This window comes from Macaca thibetana, chromosome 15 (genome assembly GCF_024542745.1).
Source record: "Macaca thibetana thibetana isolate TM-01 chromosome 15, ASM2454274v1, whole genome shotgun sequence".
Classification (NCBI taxonomy): domain Eukaryota; kingdom Metazoa; phylum Chordata; class Mammalia; order Primates; family Cercopithecidae; genus Macaca; species Macaca thibetana.
The window spans coordinates 89392501-89417484 of NC_065592.1; the positions used below are offsets into that span (position 1 = coordinate 89392501).

At 47.0% G+C, this 24984-nt stretch overlaps 1 protein-coding gene and 1 pseudogene across 1 annotated transcript; both read left to right on the forward strand.

The window, feature by feature from the left end:
* The first annotated feature begins 3955 nt into the window (after positions 1-3955).
* On the forward strand, positions 3956-5366 carry FOXB2 (forkhead box B2). The gene has a single exon (XM_050761090.1). The coding sequence runs from the start codon at positions 4009-4011 to the stop codon at positions 5302-5304; it is 1296 nt and encodes a 431-aa protein (XP_050617047.1). The 5' UTR covers positions 3956-4008; the 3' UTR covers positions 5305-5366.
* Positions 5367-23802: 18436 nt separating this feature from the next.
* On the forward strand, positions 23803-24064 carry LOC126937556 (ATP synthase subunit f, mitochondrial-like; annotated as a pseudogene).
* The last annotated feature ends 920 nt before the right edge of the window (positions 24065-24984 follow it).

The window sequence follows — 24984 nt, forward strand, 5'->3', positions numbered from 1 at the left end:
CAGAAGCCGTGGGAAGGCCTGGCCTCGATCCAGCCCAAGGAGCGCGTGAGACCCTCCAGGGACTGGGGGCATGGAGGAGAATGAATAAATAACCTCTCCTAAAGTTCCACATCGTTTTTTACTCCCCTCCATAGAGCCAATTAAACGCAATAAAAGCTTGCATGGAACCCCTCTTGCTAGCATAGCGTCGCCAACAATTGCCTAAGGGGTAAACCAAATACGCCTGAGATAATTACACTAAGCCCGGGGCAATGATTTGCCTGCCAGCGTCCTGAGCGCCAGCCAATATTTGGATAGTGCAGTAGTTGTTTAAAAACAAAGAAAAAAATTACTCGCGGAAACTTGAAACCGACTGGTTGGTGCCAGGGTGGTTACACGATCTGTTTTTGAGCGGGGGTCTGCAGGCAGCTGGAGCGCGCGCCTTCCTGCCCCCGCCGGTGCCACTGCGCGCCTGCAAAACTTGTCGCGGAATTAACCTCCCGGGAAGTAGGGGAAGAGGAGAGCGCGCTCCCCCACCGCGGCCCCAGCTCTGCAGCCCTGCCCCGCGCAGCGCTTGGAATCCCCCAGGATCCTCCGCGGCGGCCGCGGCCCGCCACTCGCCAAAACAGACACGCGACCCGAGCTCCCTGTCTGCGCTCTAGGCCGCATTGTGGCCTGGGCCGCCGCGTACGACTGTGGCCTCGGTGGTGGGGAGCACTTTCTACCCTTACCAAGCACAACCTGAATGTGGAAGCGTGAGGCTCGGGGCGCTTCGCTCAGCCTCCGCGACTGTTTTGTCCCAGGTTGCGTGGAACCCGGCCAACTGAACTCTGCTTGCCGAGGCCGAAGACACTGGCCAAGCCCCTGGCGTCCCTTGGCGCTGAACCCGAGGTTGTGGTGGCGGGTCTGCAGCCTGTAGCAAGCTCACCTCGTGAGCGCCTGGCTCATTTTTTGTGTTCAGGGTTCGTGTTATGCGCCCAAGATTTGTCCCGGGAGTCTTTAAAGGGTCCCTCCCCTCGATTTGTTCCCAGGCGCCGCAAGTGACCAACGGGCACGGTCCCAGAGCTGCTCCCCAAAAGAAGACTCTGCTGTTCCAGCAACCCGCGGAAGAGATGCTATCCGGACCAACAAAAGATCCCTTTGCTCGAGCTGCGTGTGGGGTCGAAGTCTGGAGAGCCCTTACGCGCGCGACACGCAGAGCTCCTCAGCAGAGGCCTGACAGCGGTGCAGGAGACCCCAGCTTCCTGGGCTGGGACAGGGCTGTTGTCGCCCCGTCTTGTTCCAAGGAAAAGGAGCCACCTGACTCCAGCGGGCTCTTGTCAAACTGTGAGCGTCCGTGGAATTCTGTGGCTTCCTGAGGCCAAGAGGCTGTCCGCTGCTCGGCTCTCTAAAGTGTCTCAGCGGACAAAAATCCCGCAGAAACTCCTATGGCAGGAGGAACGCTTCTGGCATACAGTGAAAGAGAAAACATCCTCCTCTGAAAAGGGCTTAGGACCAAGAAGTTGCTCTTTCCCCCAGGCCTTCTTGCAAGCTTCAATTGTAACATCTATTCTCAGACGTCTCCTGGCCTAGGACAAACTGGCCACATAGAGCTAGCCAGAGGTTTAGCTCCTGGCTAAAGATGGAAATTATGAGCCTGACCCGCTCAAGGCACTCCTGCGACCTGGCTAAGCCACCCCGCGGACAGACGTGCTCCCACCGTGCAGCTCGCCAAAAGCCAGAAGCTGAAAACACCCGATCTGGTGTCACCAAGGTTGCTAGTGAGGGGGCAGCCCCCCAAGCCGCTGGGCCGATGACTTTCTTCGAGTTTAGGCGTGGGAAAATCGAGTAAGCCATAGTGTCCAAATGCCCTTTTCTCCTCAAATCGCCTAACGGGAAAGGATCCATGAAATTTCCAACTTCAGCCACCCTGTTTTACAAATAATGAAACAGGCCCAGAAACGGAGAGCATACTTGTTTCTAAACTCTGCTTTTCCTCCCAGCCAAAGGGCAAAGGTAGCCGAAACGAGTATACAACTTCAGGTTCTCCCTGCAGTAAACTGGGGTTTCCTGCTGGGTGTTTGGATGAGTGCAGAGCAGGAACCTCCAAGCAGAAGGACCTTACGCCTGGGTTCATCCACCTCTCCCTCGCAGGTCACACCAGGATTTTGTGGACTGATAATTTTTGCTTCCTATTTAATCATCTCCATTCCACCTCCTGCCTAGCCCCGGCCCCACACCCCTATGCTAAGAATAGCAAAGACTTCCTTCTAGCACACACAGGTGATGGGACCCCTGAACCCCCAAATCTTACTTCTGGCCCCAGCTCAGACATTGCCGTCTCAGAGAAACCTCAACTTGTCCAACTCACTCGCTCCAGGAAAGTGTGGAGCCTCCATCTGCCAAGCCCTTAGTGTATATTCTATTCGTGATTTCCTGGTTCCTGTCCTTCTCGCCCTCCATACCGCGATAGTGGAGCTGGGATACTGTCTCCTGTCTCTCTGCACCTGGAGCCTCACATGCAATTGGCGCGCAATAAAATTGAGATGAATTTGGCATTTGGCGAAAACACCCCATGCTTTCCTCCCCATGAGTTTTTCCCTCCAGCCCTCTGGTCACTGGGGGCTCAAGAAGAGGCCTTGAGGACACGATACTCTGAACTTGACCCGGAGTGGCTAGCCTACGAAAAAGGGTTTTTAAGGATAGAGAAGCTCAGAGCGAGTAGATGAAAACAGGGAAGGGTAAAAGGAAGGGGTCGGAAGAGGGAGATGCCAGAGAGAAGACAAGCAAGAAAGCAGTGTCCTGTGCCCCTCTACCGTGCGTGGTGGCCCGGGTGGGGCGCAGCAGAGGGAACCGCACATGGAGCTGGGCCCCCTCCCAGCGAACAGCCTGCGCCACCCGCCGCACCCGGCCGTGGCTGGGGGCTGCCGAGCGAGTGGTGTACCCGATGGGTGGAGAGCGCCCGAAACGAGGTGGAAAAGGGGGCGGGGGCCAGGCACGGCGCCTTTTTGCCCCTTCTTCAGCTGTAGACGCGGCGGCGGCGGCGGCTGAGTCCCTCAGCCTCGGTCATGTGATAGTCTCGAAGCGCTAGCTGCGGGGGTCTCGGCGTCTCGGGGACCATTACAAAACGCAGCCAGGAGAGCGCGTCGCTGCCACTGCCGCCGCCTCTCCTCCTCAAGACAAGCCCGGGAGAAAGGCGGCAGCTGCGGCGCAGACGGCTGGGTTTCCCCTGCCAGCACTTACCCGTCATTCGCAGACACCTTCTCCAGCCCGCCGCTCGCGCCCAGCATCCTGCGCCCCCCGCTCCTCAGCAGAGCCTGCGGGCGCCGCCGCTTCAGAAACCACTAAACTTTTTTCCCCCTCGGCGACAGCCTAGGGATCGGCGTCTCTTCTAACCCCGGCGCCGCTGCGAGCTTCGGGGAAGAGACGCGCAGGCTGCTAGAAGTCAATATTCTCTCTCCTTACCCTGATTTTTCCCTCCAGGAAAAGGAGAACTCCAGCGCGGTCTGGCTAAGTGCCTGGCCAGGGGACTGCTTCCAGGGCACTGGAAGTCCTGCTGTCACTGGCCTCCAGGACAGCAGGCGCAAACTCAGATTTAAAGGGCCAGAGTCTCTACTGCCCAGACCTTCCTCCCAGCCGGCTTGGTCTGCGTTTCCCTCCGACCTAGAAAAAGCAAAGAGGCCGGGAGGAAACACGGCCCCTCGCCACTCCAGCACTCAGTCTTTGGCCACCCGGGGGAAGACGCAGAGAAGGCGGCGGTAAACCTGGCGCGCCCCGCCCGCGACTGTGCGCGCCAGTCGACAACCGTCGGGGCCAGAAGTTGCCAGCTTCTGAGAGCTGAGTAGGCCCGAAAGGCCAAGGTCGGAGATACCAGGCAATTCGGAGAAAGCCGGGGAGAGAAGCAGAGAGGGCCTGGAGGGCGAGAGGGCAAAGTGGCAGGACTGGAGGGGCGGAGTGGGAATTAGTGGGGTCAGCCAGGCCCCAGGAGCGGAGTGCGGAGAGACTCTGTGGCCCAGTGCGGGCCGGAGGGCGGTGGAGGAGCCGGGGGCGATGCCGCGGCCGGGGAAGAACTCGTACAGCGACCAAAAGCCGCCTTACTCTTACATCTCGCTGACTGCCATGGCAATCCAGCACTCGGCAGAGAAGATGCTGCCTCTGAGCGACATCTACAAGTTTATCATGGAGCGCTTCCCCTACTACCGCGAGCACACACAGCGCTGGCAGAACAGCCTGCGCCACAACCTCTCCTTCAACGACTGCTTCATCAAGATTCCGCGGCGCCCCGACCAGCCTGGCAAGGGTAGCTTCTGGGCGCTGCACCCCGACTGCGGTGACATGTTCGAGAACGGCAGCTTCCTGCGGCGTCGCAAGCGCTTCAAGGTGCTGCGCGCCGACCATACTCACCTGCACGCGGGAAGCACCAAGGGCGCGCCAGGCGCCGGGCCGGGAGGGCACCTTCACCCCCATCACCACCACCACCCCCATCACCACCATCATCACCACGCTGCCGCGCACCACCACCATCACCACCACCCACCCCAGCCGCCGCCGCCGCCCCCGCCGCCGCCGCACATGGTGCACTATTTCCACCAGCAACCGCCTACTGCTCCGCAGCCGCCTCCGCATCTCCCGTCGCAGCCCCCGCAGCAACCGCCCCAGCAGTCGCAGCCTCAGCAGCCGTCTCATCCCGGCAAGATGCAGGAGGCGGCGGCCGTGGCGGCGGCAGCGGCGGCGGCCGCGGCAGCCGCGGTGGGCAGTGTGGGACGCCTGTCTCAGTTCCCACCTTATGGGCTGGGCTCGGCCGCCGCCGCTGCCGCCGCGGCCGCGGCGTCCACATCAGGCTTCAAGCACCCCTTTGCCATTGAGAACATTATTGGCCGGGACTACAAGGGCGTGCTGCAGGCTGGAGGGCTGCCCTTGGCGTCCGTCATGCATCACCTGGGCTACCCCGTGCCCGGCCAGCTCGGCAACGTCGTCAGCTCAGTGTGGCCGCACGTTGGCGTCATGGATTCAGTGGCCGCCGCCGCGGCCGCCGCAGCCGCAGCCGGAGTCCCAGTAGGCCCGGAGTATGGGGCCTTCGGGGTCCCGGTCAAGGCCCTGTGCCACTCGGCAAGCCAGAGCCTGCCTGCCGTGCCGGTGCCCATCAAGCCCACGCCTGCGCTGCCGCCCGTGTCCGCGCTGCAGCCGGGGCTCACTGTCCCCGCGGCTTCGCAGCAGCCTCCGGCGCCATCCACCGTGTGCTCCGCGGCCGCGGCCTCGCCGGTTGCCTCTCTGCTGGAGCCCACAGCCCCTACTGCGGCGGAGAACAAGGGCGGCTCCTTGCACTCGGTGCTAGTGCACTCCTAGGGGACCCGGCCGGCGAGGGGAGACCAGCGCGGTGAGAGACGCCCGGCCCGGAACCGCACAAACCACCCGACGGGGAGAGGGCGCCCTGGCCAGGTTGGGCAGAGCTGGCAAGTCAGCCTTTGTTGGAAAGGAAGATATTTAAATAGACGAACAACCCCAAAAAGTGGATTCTCCGGTGGTCTAAATAAATATAACCCTCCAGGTGTCTGTATTTATACTATGTTGTACAATCAGATTAATGAAAGCCAATTTTCAGGTAAGAGTTTCTATTGTAATTAATATAAATCGATAAGTTATGGGGGGAGGGAACGAAGGAGGTTAGGAAAGCCTCATTCGCTGGTAAATTGGAAGTGGATTCCGACCCTTATTCCTGGGAGCAGAAGCTGGCAGAGCTAAACCTCCCGGGAAGAATCCAACAGAGAGTGACGCTGAAACGGATCTCAGCCACCACATTTCTCTCTGCTGGTCGCATCCTCGGCGGTCGCCTCTAGTGAACATTCAAGACAAAACTGCTGTCCACTAAGGAAATCTCGTTTTATTTGAGAAGGAAAAGAGGAAGCGTTTGATACCGTTATTTTCCTGGTCAGCTAAATGGGCAAGGAAACGGTGTCACGAATAAAGTCGCTTTGGAGGGGGAAGGGGAGGAGAGGAGGCAGCGGGAAACCCACGAAATATCTTTGAGAAACAGCTAAGTTTCTTGGCTCTGACCCGGGGGTCAAAAAGGATAGGAGGAACCGCTAGAGCAATTAGTTTGCACAAAAGAGAATGGCAGCAGCTTAAAGGGTAAAGCCCCAAATTCCAAAAGTTGGGAAACACAACCAAAGAGAGACAATACAGGCGACTTTCCACCTGCAACTCGTTTGTGTATCAATCGGATGAGAGCCCAAGAATAATGTCAATTCCCACGATCTGTTCTATTTGGAATTTTAAGGAAACAAATCACTTGTATCGCGGGATTTTGTTCCCCTAACTTATGAATGCAGGAAAAACTCGGCACATCACTCAACAATATTGCTCTTAACGCTTGCAGGAGCGTTTCATGGCTGTTCCCTTCCAGTCTCCTCGGACGCAAGCGAGGGGACCACCCCGTCACCTTTGCACGCTGCGGCTGTTTTGGTATTCCGTGTGCTGTTTGGGCGCTTACGTCTTTCAGGCGAATTAATTCTTCAGTTTCAATTCGTGAATGGGAAAGAAACTTGCCTTGTCGCAGTTGCCCTTCCCCCCTCTTGAGCCCCAGGAATAGCACTTTACTCGCGACACACTTTTGGGAATGGAGGGGGGTAAAATGGGGAGAAACCGCTTTGCCCTTTGGCTCTAAGTCACCTCCGCCTCGTGTCCGCGCCGCGTTCGGGTTGTGAGTTTGTTTATGTCTGCTGTTGTTGTACGCGGTGTTCTCTATTAAAGCTTCTCTCTGGATATCTATGCTGGCTCCGTGTGAAGGTGTTTCAGTTCTCCAGGGATGAGGCCGTGGTGAGTGCCCACAGTTAGGTTAGGTTGCTTTGCGAATCCTTCCCCTCCCTCTTATTTCTTAACTTCAGAACTTCAAAGTGGTGAATTCACTGGCGAGCCACCAGTAGGCACCGATTTCCTCCATTGCTCCTTTCAGCCTTTGACACCATCATCTCTTTTACTATCTATTTATTATTAGCGGTAGTATTTGAGAGACGAGATCTCACTATGTTTACCATGCTGGTCTCGAACTCCTGAGCTCAAACAGTCCTCCCATCTGGGCCTCCCAAAGTGCTAGGATTACAGGCGTGAGCCATCGCGCCTGGCCACCACCTATTTTTAATATGCCGGTTTCCTAATTGAACTTAAGTCCACCACCATGGTAGAGACTGAATTAGCAAAAATCCGCAACAGTGCGTTTTTCCTGTCACCACTATCCGTCACCTCTCTCCCATTTTGAGGTCCTCGACTACCGTCTAAGGCCAGGAACTCGGTGTCAGCGGGATGGGTGCCCGACGGCGCCCCCTTAAGTCTGAGGTGCTGGACGGAGGCAGCGGGGTTGGCGCCGGGACACTGGCGTTGCCGCCGCATTAACTAGGTAAGCGCGCCCAGCCACCGCCGCCTAGAAGACCTGTTGCGCGCGGGCACCGCGCCTCGCGGGAGGTCGCAGCATGGGGCTTGGGCCCGGAGATCTCTTGGTGGGTGAAGGCCAGCAGCCACGCTGCGAGAGCTGCAGGAAGGGAACCCGTGGGCAGCGGCGGCTGCAGAGCTGAGGCAGAGCGGCTACCGGAGTGGGCCAGGAGGCCCCGGCCGGGTGCGGCGCCTCCGCTGGGGCCTGGGAAGCCGCGACCCGGCCTCCGCCCTCCACCCTTTAGCAGTCTACTTTGAATCAGCTTCCGTCTGCCCAGCCAGGCCCAACGAAAGTCACCTCTGACCTTTCATCAGAATAAAAAGCCAAAAGACGACCCATGCACAGAATGACAATGGCAGGGGCAGGAATGGGGAGGAAGTTAGGTTACATCTTAAAAATAGGTGTTTCCACGAATCCCTTATTTACAAATCCCATTGCGGGGTGCCTCAAAGTTTTGACTTCGCCTGGGAGACTCTTCTCAGGCCAGAAGTTTTGTTTTGGGGGCTCAAACAATTCGGGAGTATATCCCATTCTTCCAGCTTGAGACTGCCAGGTTTCCTGTGAGGTTTTCCTCTCCGTTATTCTGGGACTATTGAAAGAGAAAAAAAGAAAGAAGGCGGAGGGAACCATGACATGGGAGTTATAAATCTGGGGGAAGTTTGGGGTCTGGCTTCTCTGTCCATCTCCAGGTGAGTCTGAAGCCCCGGCCCCAAACCTAGTTTAGCAGCATCAAGTTACCCGGTCAGAAGGGCCTGGGATCCCAGGGGTTTCTTCAAAACACCTCCTCTTTCTTTCTCACCTGCCTGAAAGGCCCAGTGTGCTTTTTAGGGGCGCCCTCGGTCCTGCTTTCAGGAGAGAGGTGAGGCCCAAACCGACCTGCAGCGCCGGGTGGGCTGGCTCAAGTGTCAGCCTCTGCAGAAAGAGAGGAAGCTATGGACTATGAAGCCTCCCGGCACCCAGCTCCTGCCGTGGAACCTCCTCCTGCATCAGTGAGATAAACACAGTGGTTTGGTTTGGTTTTTACAGTAAGGAAAGAAAGAGCAGAGATGAGAAGGCACAGTTTTCATCCATAAGGGAACCTTGGTTCCCAAAGGAAGCTGTGCGCCAAGTGGAGACTGGAGAACAGGGGGATTCGTGCAAATAAACAAGGCGGGGGCGCTTTTCTGTCAAGGCCCTGATCCCATCGGAGACCCCGGTTAAAGCCCTGGACACTGCCCTGAAGACCCTTCTTCACTAAGATGGCGCCTGTCGTTGAACCCTAACTGTATTGTGAGGGCTTCATCCCCAGTAGCACCTACTACAGCGTTGCCAAGCCGGGAACCTAGCAAGGAATAGTCTTGACAGACCTTTGGGACACCAGGACTGGGAGAACCCCCCAGGCCCAGGCTCACTGCTGTCACCAGAATCAGATCTATATACCCAAGTGCCAAAACAAATCCACATTGGAGCCAGGTTTAGTGCTTATTTTAAACATGCTAATGGGGATCCAGCCATTGATAAAGTATTGGTTTGGCAATAATGGAAGTTTATAGATAAGCACTAAAACCTGTATAAGAGGAATAATAAATTAATGGTGATATTTTGGTAACCCTCTCAACATGAAATCATGCTCCTAGTTTCCAGGATGATAGAAAAGGCTGTAGTTGTTTAGCCTGTATCCCACTTAAGTGAACCCTGAGAAAGATGAAGAGAAGTAATGAGGAAGGAGGGAGGTGTTGATATTCTTAAAATAAAAGTAGAAAGAAAACAACTTGGAATGAACCACTTGATTATATTTTGGAGGGAAGTTGAGAACAGAGTTAAGGACCAAGGTTAGGATGAAGCTACTTTAGCTATCATCCCAAGGAGAACAGGCCCTCCCACAAGGGCTGGGACTGGCACAGTTGGCATCTGGCACTTAGGAAGCCTGTCAGTCAGGCTGGCTTGTGGTCAATTATCTCCTTAAGTAGACTGGCATTAGTCCAGCCAGGGAGGAGGACTAGTTGCATCCGTAGGAATCAGAGCCAGTTAGCTGGAAGTGGCACTGCTGAATTCCAAGCATCTTTGCATTGAGCAGTTTGGAAGGCTGATCAACACATCTCCCCCTGGGTTTCACAGGTGACATTTGCCTGCTTGGCACTAGTACAGGAAGACTCCAGCTGAGTGTGGAAACAGAGTGCCTTAGGAGAAGCAACACTGGTCATTAAAGTCACTGATTCCCCTCAAATTCCATTCATCTGACAAAATTGCCATTTTCATTCCATTTCATTCCAATGCCATTTCATTTTTCATTGTACCTAACTATGAAATGGGAAGAAAGGATAGCCTGGGGGCATGTTCAGGCTTGGAGGATGTGGCAAGGGCTTGAAGTGGTATTTGTGTTAACCAGATTATGTGTCTGTGATTCTGCATAGGGGTGCAAGAGCAGGGTGGAGCTGGCGTTGAAAATGGAAAACTAAAGAAATGGTTGCAAAAGCCAGGCATAACCTAACCTCTTTTGGGGTTTAAAGGCAGAGCAGGAATCCAAGTGTAGGTGGGAAGACCTTGAATTTCAGAGGACAAAAACAACTTCTTCGAGTCCAGGGTTCCCCATTTTGCTCACTCTAAGTATTTACATTAACTTTATCTTTCAAAGTTGAAAAGCTACCTTATACCCTTTGGGGGAGATTAAAGAGATCTGCTTGGGATTTTAATTCAGTCTTAAACCATTGTTTAAATGGTATGAGTCTGGCAAAACTCCAGCTATACTCTGTCCCAAGTACTTTTCCCTTTAACTATTACCCGTGTGTTTTAAGGAAAATTCAAGCCACATGTTTCTCTTTCCCCCTTGCATCCAAATGTAGTTTTATTGAATTTTAGCATGGTCCGTGACATTCAAATTCTGCGTTTTAAGCCATAATATATTCAGATGATCTATATTCAGTCACATGATATGCACATATATCATTAAGCAGAAAATAAAGCATCTAAGAACTATAGTTATATGATTATAGTAACATTTCTTTTTTTTTTTTTTTTTTTTTTTTTTTTGAGACGGAGTCTCACTCTGTCGCCCAGGCTGGAGTGCAGTGGCCGGATCTCAGCTCACTGCAAGCTCCGCCTCCCGGGTTCACACCATTCTCCTGCCTCAGCCTCCCGAGTAGCTGGGACTACAGGCGCCCGCCGCCTCGCCCGGCTAGTTTTTTTTTTGTATTTTTTAGTAGAGACGGGGTTTCACCGTGTTAGCCAGGATGGTCTCGATCTCCTGACCTCGTGATCCGCCCGTCTCGGCCTCCCAAAGTGCTGGGATTACAGGCTTGAGCCACCGCGCCCAGCCTATAGTAACATTTCTTTAGACTGAAGAGCCACACTGGATGCCACATTAAAAAGGATGTTATAAAATTATCAACTGCAGCATCATTTTTAAAAGGAGTTAAGATTTGCTATCCGATCTGAGACACTGCCAGTCCTGTCAACACCTTCCTGGACAGCATGTTTCTACTGTTACTGCAGAAGGATACCTGGGAAGAAAGGAGCTAGGGAGCTGAGGTCCAGGACCAGCTAAACTAGATTTATTCCAGAAAGATTTCACAAAGCTGAAACACACAGATAAAAAAAAGGAAGGAAAGAGGGAAGGAGGGAGAGGCAGAAATGTGCATCCAATTCTAACAAAGCAAAAACAAAATTTAATTATAATTTTCTAACCTAATGCCATTGTTTTGGTTTTCTCTCAGGAAGCTATAGATCAGTTATTTCAATGTATACGACTGAATCTATTGACACTAAAGAGAGTAAACTATGTAACTCTCAGGCTCATTTATTGCCTGAAAAGATGAGGCTTTAGTCTGCCTAAGAATTCATCAGGATGAGGATTTTGTGACATTAACTTTGTTGTAATTTATTTTACAGGAATTAACCTAAATCCCCCTAGGGAAATGTTTAAATAAATTATGCTATTTGCACACTATGGAATATCACACAGCCATTATAAGTAATGTTTATGAAAATTTACTCCTAGTAGAAAATGATTATGGAAAAAAAAAAAAAAAAAAAAAAAAAGACCGGGCGTAGTGGCTCACACCTGTAATCCCAGCACTTTGGGAGGCCGAAGCAGGCAGATCACCAGGTCAGATCGAGACTGTCCTGAGCAACATGGTGAAACCTTGTCTCTACCAAAATACAAAAAATTAGCCGGGCATGGTGGCACATGCCTGTAGCCTCAGCTACTAGGGAGGCTGAGGTAGGGGAATCACTTGAACTCAGGAGGCCTAGTTTGCAGTGAGCCGAGATCGCACCACTGCACCCCAGCCTCCAGCCTGGTGACAGAGCAAGACTCAGTCTCAAAAAAAAAAAAAAAAAAAAAAGATTAAGAAATCCCGTTGAAGAAAAACTAGAGCCCCATAACATATATTGAAAAGATACTAAACAGCACTACACCAAATACTAACAGTAATAGCTTTAAGTTAGTGAAATGACATTTTTGTGTGTGCTTTCCATATGTTCTAGATTGTTTTAGATTATCTGCACCAATTAGGTTTTACTTTAGAATTAGGAAAATAATTACTCAAAAATCTATTCAGCCAATATGACTGCTATTTTAACAAAATGTAGATCTTTTTTAAAGTTTTTAATTTTAATCTTATATGATTATTATTATTATTATTATTTTAGACAGAGTCTCCCTCTGTTTGGCATGATCTCGGCTTACTGCAACCTCTGCCTCTGGGGTTCAAGCAATTCTCCTTCCTCAGCCTCCCGAGTAGCTGGGATTATAGGTGCCTGCCGCCATTCCCGGCTAATTTTTGTATTTTAGTAGAGATGAGGTTTCACTGTGTTGGCGAGGCTAGTCTTGAAATCCTGACCTCAGGTGATCCACCCACCTCAGCCTCCCAAAGTGCTGGGATTACAGGTGTGAGCCACTTCACTCATTTTTAAATGTAGTAGTTTAAGTCTAGGGGGATGGGTGCAGAGCTGACTGATTGAAATATAAATGCAAACAGCAGCAAAGACACGTGGAACCCTGCACAGCTTGCTCTCTGCCGCCATGCCTTGGACAACGGCCCCCATTGCAGCAGGCCCTTGAGGAAGAAAATGAGACTACCCCTTTACTTCAGGAATTTTCTGAGAGTCACTGGCACATAGAGCTGGAATTAAGAAATGTTAAGGGGTTAAAATCGAGCTCCAGGAGAGAAAGACCAATTTTGCCTGTCCTTTTATTTTGTAATATCCAGGCCCCCAGCCAACTGGATGGTGCCCACCCACACTGAGGGTGGGTCTTCCCCACTTAATCCACTCAGATTCACATGCCAATCTCCTCTGGAGACACCCTCACAGACACACCCTAAAGTAATGCTTTAGCAAGTCTCTCAGTATTTATCCCCTAATCCATGCAAGTAGACACCTAAAATTAACTATCACAGCACAGAACGTCTCAGAGCATGGTCTGGGTTCCAGCACATCAGCCTCACCTGAGCACTTGCCAGAAGGGCACAGTCTCAGGCACCACTCACACCTGCTGAGTCAGAGTCTTTGCCGGTGAGGCCCCAAAGGGCTTGGGGCTTGCTGAAGAGTAAAAGTCACGTTATCGTATTACTTCTGCTGGCTTCGTCTCTTTTCACCTTTTGTGTTTCATGAATTTTTAGTAGCCTTAAACCCTTTTTGAAATTAAGAAGACAATTGACACAAAGTTCTACGTTCTACCAGGTTAGGCATTTCCTTCCAAATGAAAAATAATATACAGTCTTCCAAAATAGTAATGTAATTTTTACTAATTCTAGCTGGCAACTCTTTCTGTGGAATGGCAAGGTTTTCAAGGGGAAAAGTTTTAGATACTATTTCTATTACTTTGATCAAACCTGTATTGTGTCTTCCCTATCTATGCCAAAATTGTTTGTTTTTGAAAAAAAAAAATTCAAAAAAGCTATAGCTACTCAGATTATTGCATATTCAGAAGGGTGAACATCTCCCAACTTTTATGCCAGAAGCCTGATGACTTATTAAAAAGGGTCACAGATAATTGAGACATGGATTTTCAAATAAGTTTCACTGGAGAACTAAAACTGTTGAAATTATAAGACTGAATTTCTAACCCAAAGGAAAAAGAGAATCAAAGTAAAACCAAATATATCCGCTTTGACCAGGTACAGTGGCTCACACCTGTAATCCCAGCACTTTGGGAGGCCAAGGTGGGGAGATTACCTGAGATCAGGAGTTTGAGACTAGCCTGGCCAACATGGTGAAACCCCATCTCTACTAAAAATACAAAAATTAGCTGGGTGTGGTGGTGGGCACCTGTAATCTCCACTACTTGGGAGGCTGAGGCAGGAGAATCACTTCAATCTATGAGGCAGAGGTTGCAGTGAGCTGAGACTGCGCCATTGTACTGCAGCCTGGGCAACAAGAACGAAACTCCATCTAAAAAAAAATAAGCTATAAAATTGTTTTACTAGTTTGAAATATAAAATAGATCTTCCTTCCTTCCTTCCTTCCTTCCTTCTTTCTCTTTCTTTCTTTCTTTCTTTCTTTCTTTCTTTCTTTCTTTCTTTCTTTCTTTCTTTCTTTCTTTCTTTCTTTCTTTTTTTGTGAGACAGAGTTTCACTCTTTTTGCCCAGGCTGGAGTGCAATGGTGTGATCTCGGCTCACTACAACCTCTGCCTCCCGGGTTCAAGCAATTCTCCTGCCTCAGCCTCCTGAGTAGCTGGCATTATAGGCCTGTGCCACCTCACCCTTCCAATTTTGTATTTCTAGTAGAGACGGGGTTTCTCCATGTTAGTCAGGCTGGTCTCAAACCCCCAACCTCAGGTGATCTGCCCGCCTCAGCCTCCCTAAGTACTGGGATTACAGGTGTGAGCCACAGAGCCCGGCCTGATTGTATTTCTTTAATATACAAAAAAAGTTGCTTTTTCTTTCCAGTTACTCCTAGAAATGTCTTCCTTGTCAGAGAACTCCAGAGGCTGACTCAGGCCTAGTTATGCCCACCTTTTAAAGAAAAATTGAGGTCTATTAGGTCTGTTAATTGCCTCTCAAATTTTAAGTGCATATGAATCATCTGGAGAGGTTTTAAAACAGTGTTCTGGGCCCCACCTTCCAAGACTCTGACTCAGCAGATGTGGAGTGGTGCCTGAGACTGTGCCCTTCTAGCAAGCGCTCAGGTGAGGCTGATGTTGCTGGAACCCAGACCATACTTTGAGAAGTTCTGTGCTGTGATGGCTAATTTCAGGTGTCCACTTGACTGGATTAGGAAAAAAATACTGACAGGCCTGGTAAAGCATTATTTTGGGGTGTGTCTATGAAGTTGTCTCCAGAGGAGATTGGCATGTGAGTCTGAGTGGACTAAGTGGGGAAGACCTACCCTCGATGTGGGCGGGCACCATCCTATTGACTGGGGATCCGGACAGAACAAAAACAGATCTATCTACGGTAGGTCAATGACAACTGCAGCCTCAGATTTTCAGTCTTCCCTGCATTCTTGCCCCCTACAATGTCACTTTGTAGATCTTCACATCCAGAAGTGATTATTTTCTCCCCACCCTTGACCTGTGCCAGTCTTGTTACTTGCAGCTCAGCCAATAGAATGAGGAAGAGGTTACAGTGTGCCAGCTCTTAGGTTATATTTCAAGAATCTTGCATGGTTCCGTTTCCTCCCGCAGGCCCCTGCCACTGCCAGGAGGACAAAAGGATGAGTGATCATGTGGAGCAGAGTTTGGGTCATCCCGAACTCTTCTTCGCCAGGGGCAAAGAAGGTGTAGAGGTCTTGTTTCTGCTACTTACCTATGTCTTATAGCTCTAGCTCTCACAGAGTTGGTTCAACATGTGGATCATCTCAGTGTCTAAAGCGTACTGTCCTTTACCCATAAATAAACCAGTGCAAGTAGCAAATGTCAGTGCCTTGAAGATTTGAGTTTACCTTTAAAGCCATAGTCATAAAGTCAAGCCTCTCTCCTTCCTTCCTTCCTTCCTTCCGTCCTTCCTTCCTTCTTTCCTTCCTTCCTTCCTTCCTTCTTTCCTTCCTTCCTTCCTTCCTTCCTTTGTTCCTTCTTTTGAGACAGAGTCTCCCTCTGTCTCCCAGGCTGGAGTGCAGTGGCTCAATCTCAGCTCACAGCAACCTCTGCCTCCCGGGTTCAAATTATTTTCCTGCCTCAGCCTCCCGAGTAGCTGAGATTACAGCTGTGCACCACCATGCCTGACTAATTTTTGTATTTTTAATGGAAATGGGGTTTCACCATGTTGGCCAGGCTGGTCTTGATCTCAGCCTCCCAAAGTGCTTATTAGGCGTGAGCCACCATGCCCAGCCAAAGTCAAATATTTATCCTTTCTATTTTAAAAATCCTGTGTCATCCTTCTACCAAGAATTTCTGACTGGTTCTTTTTCATCATCCACCCTAATCTCACAGGTTGTGTGGCCCTGGTGCTCTTGTTTGACTGTTTGATCTTCCCTTTCCTTTTCAGCCACTAACTTTGTCCATTACCCTATTCCCCTTCAACTTCTGCTAACTCCTGATTAAGGGCAGTTTAATTCTTTTTCTATTATTATTATAAGGGCAGTTTAATTCTATCTCTTTTCCTCTAATTCCTTAAGACCTTAACATTGGGACTTCACCTCTACAATAAAGCACTCCATTTTCCTTAAAAAGATAGCTCTTTTTATAAGAGAAACTGAAGTTTTCACCATTGAAATCACAATTGAAAAATATAAGTGTAGACGCATATCCATTCCAACGCATTTATTTATCTGTCTATCTATCTATCTATCTATCTATCTATCTATCTATCTATCTATCTACCTATCTATCTGGAGGCAGAGTCTCACTCTGTTGCCCAGGCCGGAGTGCAGTGGTGCGATCTCGGCTCACTGCAACCTCCACCTCCTGGGTTTAAGTGATTCTCATGCCTCAGCCTCCCAAGTAGCTGGGACTACAGGCAACACACCCAGCTAATTTTTGTATTTTTAATAGAGATGGGAGTTTCACCATGTTGGCCAGGCAGGTCTCGAACTCCCGACCTCAGGTGATCTGCCCGCTTCAGCCTCCCAAGGTGCTGAAGTTACAGGCTTGAGCCACCACACTTAGCCCAAAGCCACGACTGTAGTTCTGGAACCATGCCAGAGGCTGACAATAAAACATGTTTTCTATTGTGCCAATTATTAAGCTATTGCCTGTCACTTGCAACTCCTCCCCGCCCTTTCCTACCCTAAGATGCTGTGACTGGGACTCTGCAAACTACATTTCTGCTTTGCCAGCTTGCTGTGTATTAGATTCTGGTAATACAGGGCTCAAGTGGGAGCCAACGAGTGCAAAGAAGGAAGAAACTTGCTCCTTTCTATTTGTTTCCTCTGGAGCTTCCTTCTGCTTGCAATTCCTGGAAGCATCACACTGGCAATGTTTCTTCTCCCTGGCAAAAGCAGCTCCTTCCCATAGCAGCAGGTGAACTCAGGTGGAAATCTGCCAATACTTGGAGAACTAGATTTATCATGCCCCCATCTCAGAGAAAACAGCACCAGTCAGCAGGTGCCCCTGAGGTTTTGAGGCTTAGCTCCAATGGGGCCTCCTCTAACTTTCTAAATGTTAATAACTCCAGCTTCTTCCTTTTGTACTCTCTGCCCTAGGGATGGATAGTTGCTGCTTTTTACAGTTGCTACATCTGTGATACATTAGACCGCTCTTTTTACCCTTTCAGTTGTTTACACCTTTACACCTAGTTAATCCATTATATTAAATTCTGTCAGTAAAAATAACTGGAGAGGTTTTTGTCTCCTGGCCAGAATTTGATACATCTGTCGTCAAAGACCTGCTAGTCTGAAGCAGAAGACTGTCTCTTCCGAGAAAGGTGTATGTCAAAGGAAGTACAGGAGAACATGGATGAGAAAGTTAAAGTTCAGATTTATCCTGGTGTAGATATAGATATGATCACACATACCAATCAAGGAAAATATTGTAGAATTTCTTCACTTTTGCGAATAATAAAGTGTACTCTTTAAAAATAACTGTTAAAGCCTGGCATAACCTTGTGTCTTTTCTGTGTGACTTTCTTGCAACTTGGCTTTGAAAAATTGAATCTTGGGCAAGGTGCGATGGTTCATGCCTGTAATCCCAACATTTCGGGAGGCCAAGGCAGGCAGATCACGAGGTCAGGAGTTCAAGACCAGCCTGGCCAATATGGTGAAGCCCTGTCTCTACTAAAAATATAAAAATTAGCTGGGTGTGGTGGAGTGCGCCTATAGTCTCAGCTACTCGGGAGGCTGAGGCAGAAGAATCGCTTGAATTTGGGAGGCGGAGGTTGCCGTGGGCCGAGATCACACCACTGCACTTCAGCCTGGGTGACAGAGCAAAACTCCGTCTCAAAAAACAAAAAAAGAAAAAGAGAGAAAGAAAAATTGAATCTTTGTACAGATAGATTCTGCAATCTCAGTGTGACAGACTCAGTCCAGGAACAATTTGCCAGGGTGATGCTACTCCAGACCACACTATTTAGCTTCTGTCCTTCAATAATAAATGAACAAAAAACTCAATTCTCCCTGAGAAGGCAGGAGACTAGAGAGCAAAGTGGTGAAAACTTCAACATTGAGAACAAAGCAAAACAAATCAAATGGGTTAAAGATAAATAGAATGTTTCTGATTTTGACAAAACATAAGTACAGTGAGCCCTCCATATTTGTGGATTCTACATTCATGGATTCAACCAACTGCAGATCAAAAATATTCAAAAACATTATGTCTGCACTGAATATATACTGACTTCTCTTGTCACTATTCCCTAAACAATGCGGTGTAACAACTATTTACATAGCATTTACAGGGTATTAGGTATTATAAGTAACCTAGAGATAAATTAAAGCATACAGAAGGATGTGCATAGGTTATATGCAAACACTGTACCATTTTGTATCAGAGACTTGAGCATCCTCTGATTTTTTGTACAAATTTAAGGGGTACAGCAAGTACAATTTTGTTACACGAATATATTTCGTAGTTTGAAATCTGAGCTTTTAGTATAACCATTGTCCAAATAACAACTTTGGATTTTGATATCCAAGGGAGTTCCTAGAACCAATCCCCCATAAATACCAAGGGATGATTATATATTGAAGATTTTATATATGATTTCATCATTATATATTGATGATTATATATTGAAGATTACATATTGAAGTCTACTTACAATAGTCAATAATTTATTGAGCTTTTGTGAGTTAAATGCTTTACATTTCAAATCCCATATAAACTCATAACAACTCTTTAATTTAGGTGCTTTCATTATCCTTTATTTACAGATGAGAGAACTGAGGCAAAAACAGTTCAGGGAGATTTTCCAAGACCATCCAACCAGTAAGTGGGTGAGAATAAGAACCCAGGCTTGTCTGATATAAAGCCAGAGCTCTTCACCAGGAGGGATACTGATTTACCTTAAGCTCTTTAAGAGTGTTACATAAAATAATAGCAAGTTGGAATAAACATACTTCAAGGACGTTTACATAGTTTCCTATTAGATCAGCAAAGCCATGTTTAGAATAGTGATTTTGAAATAGTATTCAAGTGCTTTTCAAATCAAACACCAAATGAAGGAACTCAAGAGAAATTCGAGAATTATGAGGTCCATGCAAGATTTAATTTAAATGACAACAAGCTGACACACTATGTATTATTTCACTGGTTTGATATTAATATTTATGGAAACTTTTTCAACGTTTCTTGAGATATCCTTTTCATCTTTGTCTCTTCATTACCTAGGATAATACCTGACCCATGATGCATTTTTAATAAAGATTTGTTGAAGAAAAGAAGAATTTGGTCAATTCATGTCTCCATTATGATTTAATGAATATTCAAATGCGTGGGCTCTCTGCCTACATGGTTAATTTTTAAAACTTAGGTAACTAAATCCTAGTTAGCCTGAATGGCCTTAAGAGAGATTCACAGAGTCAACTACTTTGCCAAAGTCATTTAGCGAGCGTGTGATGGAACCAGGATTGGAACTCAGGGCTGTCAAACTCAAATCCAGCTCTTATCCAGTGTTCAACTGCTTTAAATAGTCTCTTCTCTCTGTCTCTTAGTTTTCACATCTGTAAAACTGAAAAAACAATGCCTACCTAAATAGATTTGATTTACTCAATAAATAAAGTCAAGCATGTTGACAATTAAAACTGAAATTCATATTTTCAACATTTCTTAGTAATTGGAGACAGATTGAAAAAACTGTCTTAAAATTAATATGATTTAGTAAAGGATGCCAGATGAAACAAGGAGATTGTTTTGGACAACATTTTAAAAACTAGATCCATACAGTATTTCTTACAACTTTTCAGAGCTGTAATGAAGACTTTAAAATCATAGTTATAGAAACAATTTCCTGGCTTTAAAATTAATTTTGGCATTATATGGTACTTACTTTAACGTCAATTTTCTTTGTTTCAAAAACATTAAAAGCATATTAAAAGAAACATTGGGCGGGCACGGTGGCTCACGCCTGTAATCCCAGCACTTTGAGAGGCTGAGGCAGGCGGATCACCTAAGGTCGGGAGTTCGCAACCAGCCTGACCAACATGGAGAAACTCAGTCTCTACTAAAAATACAAAAATTAGCTGGGCGTGGTGGCTCACGCCTGCAGTCCCAGCTACTCGGGAGGCTGAGGCAGGAGAATAGCTTGAACCTGGGAGGCAGAGGTTGCAGTGAGCCAAGATCACGCCACTGCACTTCAGCCTGGGGACAGAGTGAGACTCCATCAGAAAAAAAAAAAAAGAGAAAGGGGAGATTATGAACAGAGAGTAGAGGACAATGGAGGAAAATTGAGATGACTTTTTGGAAGAAAGAAAGGAAACATTTGTGCTCATACATCCTACAATATATCAGGTAGGAGTTTGATTTTAAGTTGGGCTTTGAAGGAAGGCTAAATTCAGTAGTTGGATACAGAAAGAATCAACTTCCTTGGGGCGTGTGTCAGGGGGAGAGAGAGAGAGAAAGAAGAGAGAGAGAGAGAGAGAGAGAGAGAGACCTGGGGTGTTGAGAGCAGTTGTGATTTATATGACAAGTAGGTACTCATCATCTTGGTTGAATACACATTTTCTTTTTCTTTCTTGAGAGGAAGTTTCACTCTTGTTGTCCAGGCTGGAGTGCAGTGGCATGATCTCAGCTCACTGCAAGCTCTGCCTCTCAGGTTCAACCCCGTAGACACGGGGTTTCACTATGTTGGCCAGGATGGTCTTGATCTTTTGAACTCGTGATCCGCCTGCCTTGGCCTCCCAAAGTGCTGGGATTACAGGCGTGAGCCATCGCGCCCGCCTCCTCATTCTTAAAACACGTGGTGAAAACCGTGGCACAGCGTGCTTTGATTTGGACTGGACATGTCACTGGCTCTCCTGACAAAATGGAACTGGGGAATAGTATGACCTTCACTTTTATGGAAATCTTCATATTCCTGACTGCATGGTGTTTCCCACTGTGTGTGTGTGTGTGTGTGTGTGTGTGTGTGTGTGTGTGTAACAGATTCACCCTTTGCAGGTCTCCTCAAAGCCGATTCCTCCAGAGATAGGTAAAGTCTTTCTTGTCCAACTCTATTTGTATCTTCTTGTACACATTCCATGTCCTGCAACATGAAATTATATGGGACTGAGGGCCTCCCTCCCAAATTCTTGCAGCCATTGTCATCTTTCAATTTAACACATAACAGGCGCTTTACCCGTAGGTGGGCAACTGGCTCCACAGCAGATTTAAATTGACCAGAAAGATCATTTTAAAGTTCTAATTCTAGACACCTGACCAAGAAAAATGCCGGCCTTTGTGAACATCATCTAAAGGGCAATACGGTGAAATGAGATGAGCTTGAGGTTTGAATTCCATCTCTGAAATTTATACCTTATTCACTTTGATGAGAATAATTGAGTATTTCTAGTCTGACATGAATCCTCAAAACAACTGTTTGCAGTAGCTCCTATTCCCCATTCCCACTCGCATTTCATAGGTAAAGAAACTGAGGCTTAGAGAGTCCATTTTCCTTCCAAGATCAGCTAGTTAATGATTGTGTCAGGATTGGAACTCAAGGCAATGAAACTCAAGCCCCAGCTCTTAACCTCAATTTTATATAGCTTCATAAGTTCCATAACTTATTTCTCAGTTTTCTTATCTTAAAAATTGAACAAATAATTTCTACCTCACTGGGTGGGTGGTTGGAGTAGCAACACAATAAATATTAGCTTCCTTTCACCTGAAACTGTGGAATTGCTAAATCAATTTGAATCAAGACTTTGGTAGAAATAAGTGAACATTATAGGTAATGCCCTGAATTTCATCCTCTGTTTTTCCAAGTAATTATAGGCCTCCCAATGACCCAGGTGCTTCCTGGTTGCAGATTTGAGTCTCCTACAGAGAGCAGGCTTCAGAAATGCCTTCGTTGGTCCTTAGCAATTTAAACACCTTTGCTGTGAGTGATTGAGGACTTTTAAAAGAGCACTTCTCACATTTTGTTGACTATCGCTTTTCCCTTTACAAATAGAAACAATTGTGTAAATTTACATATGTATCAATCTGAGCAGGGTTAGCTGTGTATTAACTTGGGGCAAGGAAAACTTAAGTCTAGAAAGGGAAATTGTCTTTAGTTTATACAAAGGAGAGGAAATGTACTCCTACTCCCCACAGAGAGGAAGAATGGACGAAGAAAGTACAAATGACCTATAGCCACATTGCTAAATCCCTTTCTCCTTTCCACAACAAATGATCAACATTCAGTGACAATACTATGATGTTGATTTTGTTTTAAAGTGGTGTATCATCAATTTTCATTTCTTGTTTTCTCTTTTCCTATCAGGTGAGATAAAGCCAATGAATGAGTACTTTTGATGAATCACAATGGCCTTTTTGATCTTTTGATCTTCCCCTTATTATTCAACTAAGACAACATAGAGCCATTTCCAAGGGTTTACACAAGCTTTTTTGTTTGTTTCCCATGCTATAAATTGGAAGACCTGAGTACTAGTGTCTGCAATTCCCTTTTTTCCTGATACTGAGAAAACAACAGAACTTCTCTTGAGTTTTAGTTTCCTATTTACATTAATCAATTTTATATTTATCAAGCATTCCTTATGCAGCAAACACTGTGTTGTTGGGAGTTGTGCAAAGGAGTATAATAATGCTGCCCTATTTACCCCCACAAAATCATTGCAAGATGAAGTGTCCAAACACTCTGTCCATCACCAAAAGTTGATAATTATCTTGTTCTAAGAAGGTCAGGCAAATGAAAGCTCTTTGTAGACTAAGTGTGCTACAGATGCTAGTGATGGGGATGGTGGTAATGAGGATAGTGATGCCGGTGACGATGAGCAGGGGGGATGCTGTGAATAGTATCTATCCAGTGTCAGGAAAGTATTGATGCTACTGCTCTAGATTCATTGCAGATTTCAAAGGGGCAAACAAAACTTTTATGGGCATGGAAATGGAGTAGGAAATGATAGACCTTTTCTTTTTGCATTGATCTAATAGAAGGTTGCTGCAGGGAGCCTATAAGCCTATAGCACATACATCAACATTATGTTCAAGTTCTCAAGATCAGATTCCTGGGCTCTCTCTTTCACATGCAACATTAACATTCTTCTTGACACATTTTGTAATGTGCTAGCCAGAGTTAGACAGAAACTCAGATATCTAAGAGCCTACTGAATTATTTATAATCCTCGAAGCTGCCAAATGAAATTTACAGGTTGTAATTTTTTCAGAGCATCTCACTAAAAATAACAATCCCAAGGCCGGGTGCAGTGGCTCACACCTGTAATCTCAGCACTTTGGGAGGCCAAGGCGGGTGGATCACGAGATCAAGAGATCGAGACCATCCTGGCCAACATGGTGAAACCTCGTCTCTACCAAAAATACAAAAATTAGCCGGGCGTGGTGGTGTGTGCCTGTAATCCCAGTTACTCTGGAGGCTGAGGCAAGAGAATCACTTGAACCTGGGAGCTGGAGCTTGCGGTGAGCTGAGATTGCACCACTGCATTCCGGCCTGGGGACAGAGCAAGACTCCATCTCAAAAATAAATAAATAAAAATAAAAATAAATTAAAAAAAAGAATCCCAGAACTGATTACATGCCCCTCCAGACAGCAGGCATTATTTTTAGTACACTGAGCACTCTCTGGTATAAAAGATAAAAATGAGACACTTGACACTCACTACTAGTTTGTTCCTTGAGTCAAATAATACTAAAATCTAGGATTTAGAAAATATTATTGTTCTCTCTTTTTTACACATGATGTTGATACGGCTTCTAAAACAATCTCAAAGTCATTAAACTATCATTCTAAAATAAACATACTTGAGATTTCTGAATTTCTAAATTTTATATATAGCTCATATTCATACTAAAGCCAAGACTTAAAAGACTGTATAGCCCAATGTCTGTTTCACTTTTTAAATGATTGGTCCTTGTGGATACAGTCCGGTAAGAATCTAAATTAGGCAAAGCTGACACCAGGACTCCAAGATGGCGTCAGTCGTACCAGCGAAGGACAAGAAACATCTAGAGGTCAAACTAGGGGAGCTGCCAAGTTGGACCTTGATGCAGGACTTTACCCCTAGTGCATTGCCGGAGCGATTCAAAGAGGTTACTACCGGTGCTACAAGAAGTACATCAACGTGAAGAAGGGGAGCATCGCGGGGCTGACCATGGTGCTGGCAGGCTACGTGCTCTTTACTGCCTTTCCTACAAGGAGCTCAAGCACCAGCGGCTACGCAAGTACCACTGAAGAAGAGGACAAGCTCTGCACTCCCCACCATGACCTTCTTGGCCCAAGCCCCTCCATGAGGAACACAATCTCGATCGTTGCTGAATCCTTTCATATCCTAATGGGAAGTAACCTCCAAATAAAAGATGACAGGTAAAATATATATATTTTTATATACGTGTGTGTGTGTGTGTCTGTGTGTATGTGTATATATATGAGTTAAGACCAGGCATGGTGGCTCACGCCTGTAATCCCAGCACTTTGGGAGGCCGAGATGGGCGGATCACTTGAGGACAGGAGTTTGAGACCTGCTGGGCCAACATGGCGAAATCCCGTCTATATCAAAAAATACAAAAATTAGCCAGGTGTGGTGGCTGCGCCAGTAGTCCCCGCTACTCCAGAGGTTGAGAGGCAGGAGAATCATTTGAATCCAGGAGGTGGAGGCTGCAGTGAGCCGAGGTTGTGCCACTGCATTCCAGCCTGGGCGACAGAGTGAAATTCTGTCTCAAAATAAATAAATTAATTAAATAAATAAAAGTTAAAAATTATTTGGATAGATGCCAATTCAAATGCTTTGTTAGATGTGTGCATTTTCTGTTGCTGCTGTAATAAATTACCATAAACCTAGTGGCTTAAAACAACGCGATTTATTCTTACAGTTTTGGAGGTCAGAAGTCCAAAAATTAGTTGCCGAGGCTAAAGTCAAAGTGTTGGCAGGACTGGCTTCTTCTGGAGGCTCTGAAGGGATAATTCATTTCCTTGCCTTTTCTAGTTTCTAGTGGTCCTCTGTATTCCTTGGTTTGTGACATCCTGCTTCATCTTCAAAGTATGCTTCCATCATCACATCACCTTCTCAATCATCTTCTTCTTCTATTTTTTTTTTTTTGAGACAGAGTCTCGCTCTGTTGCCCAGGCTGGAGTGCAGTGGCCCGATCTCAGCT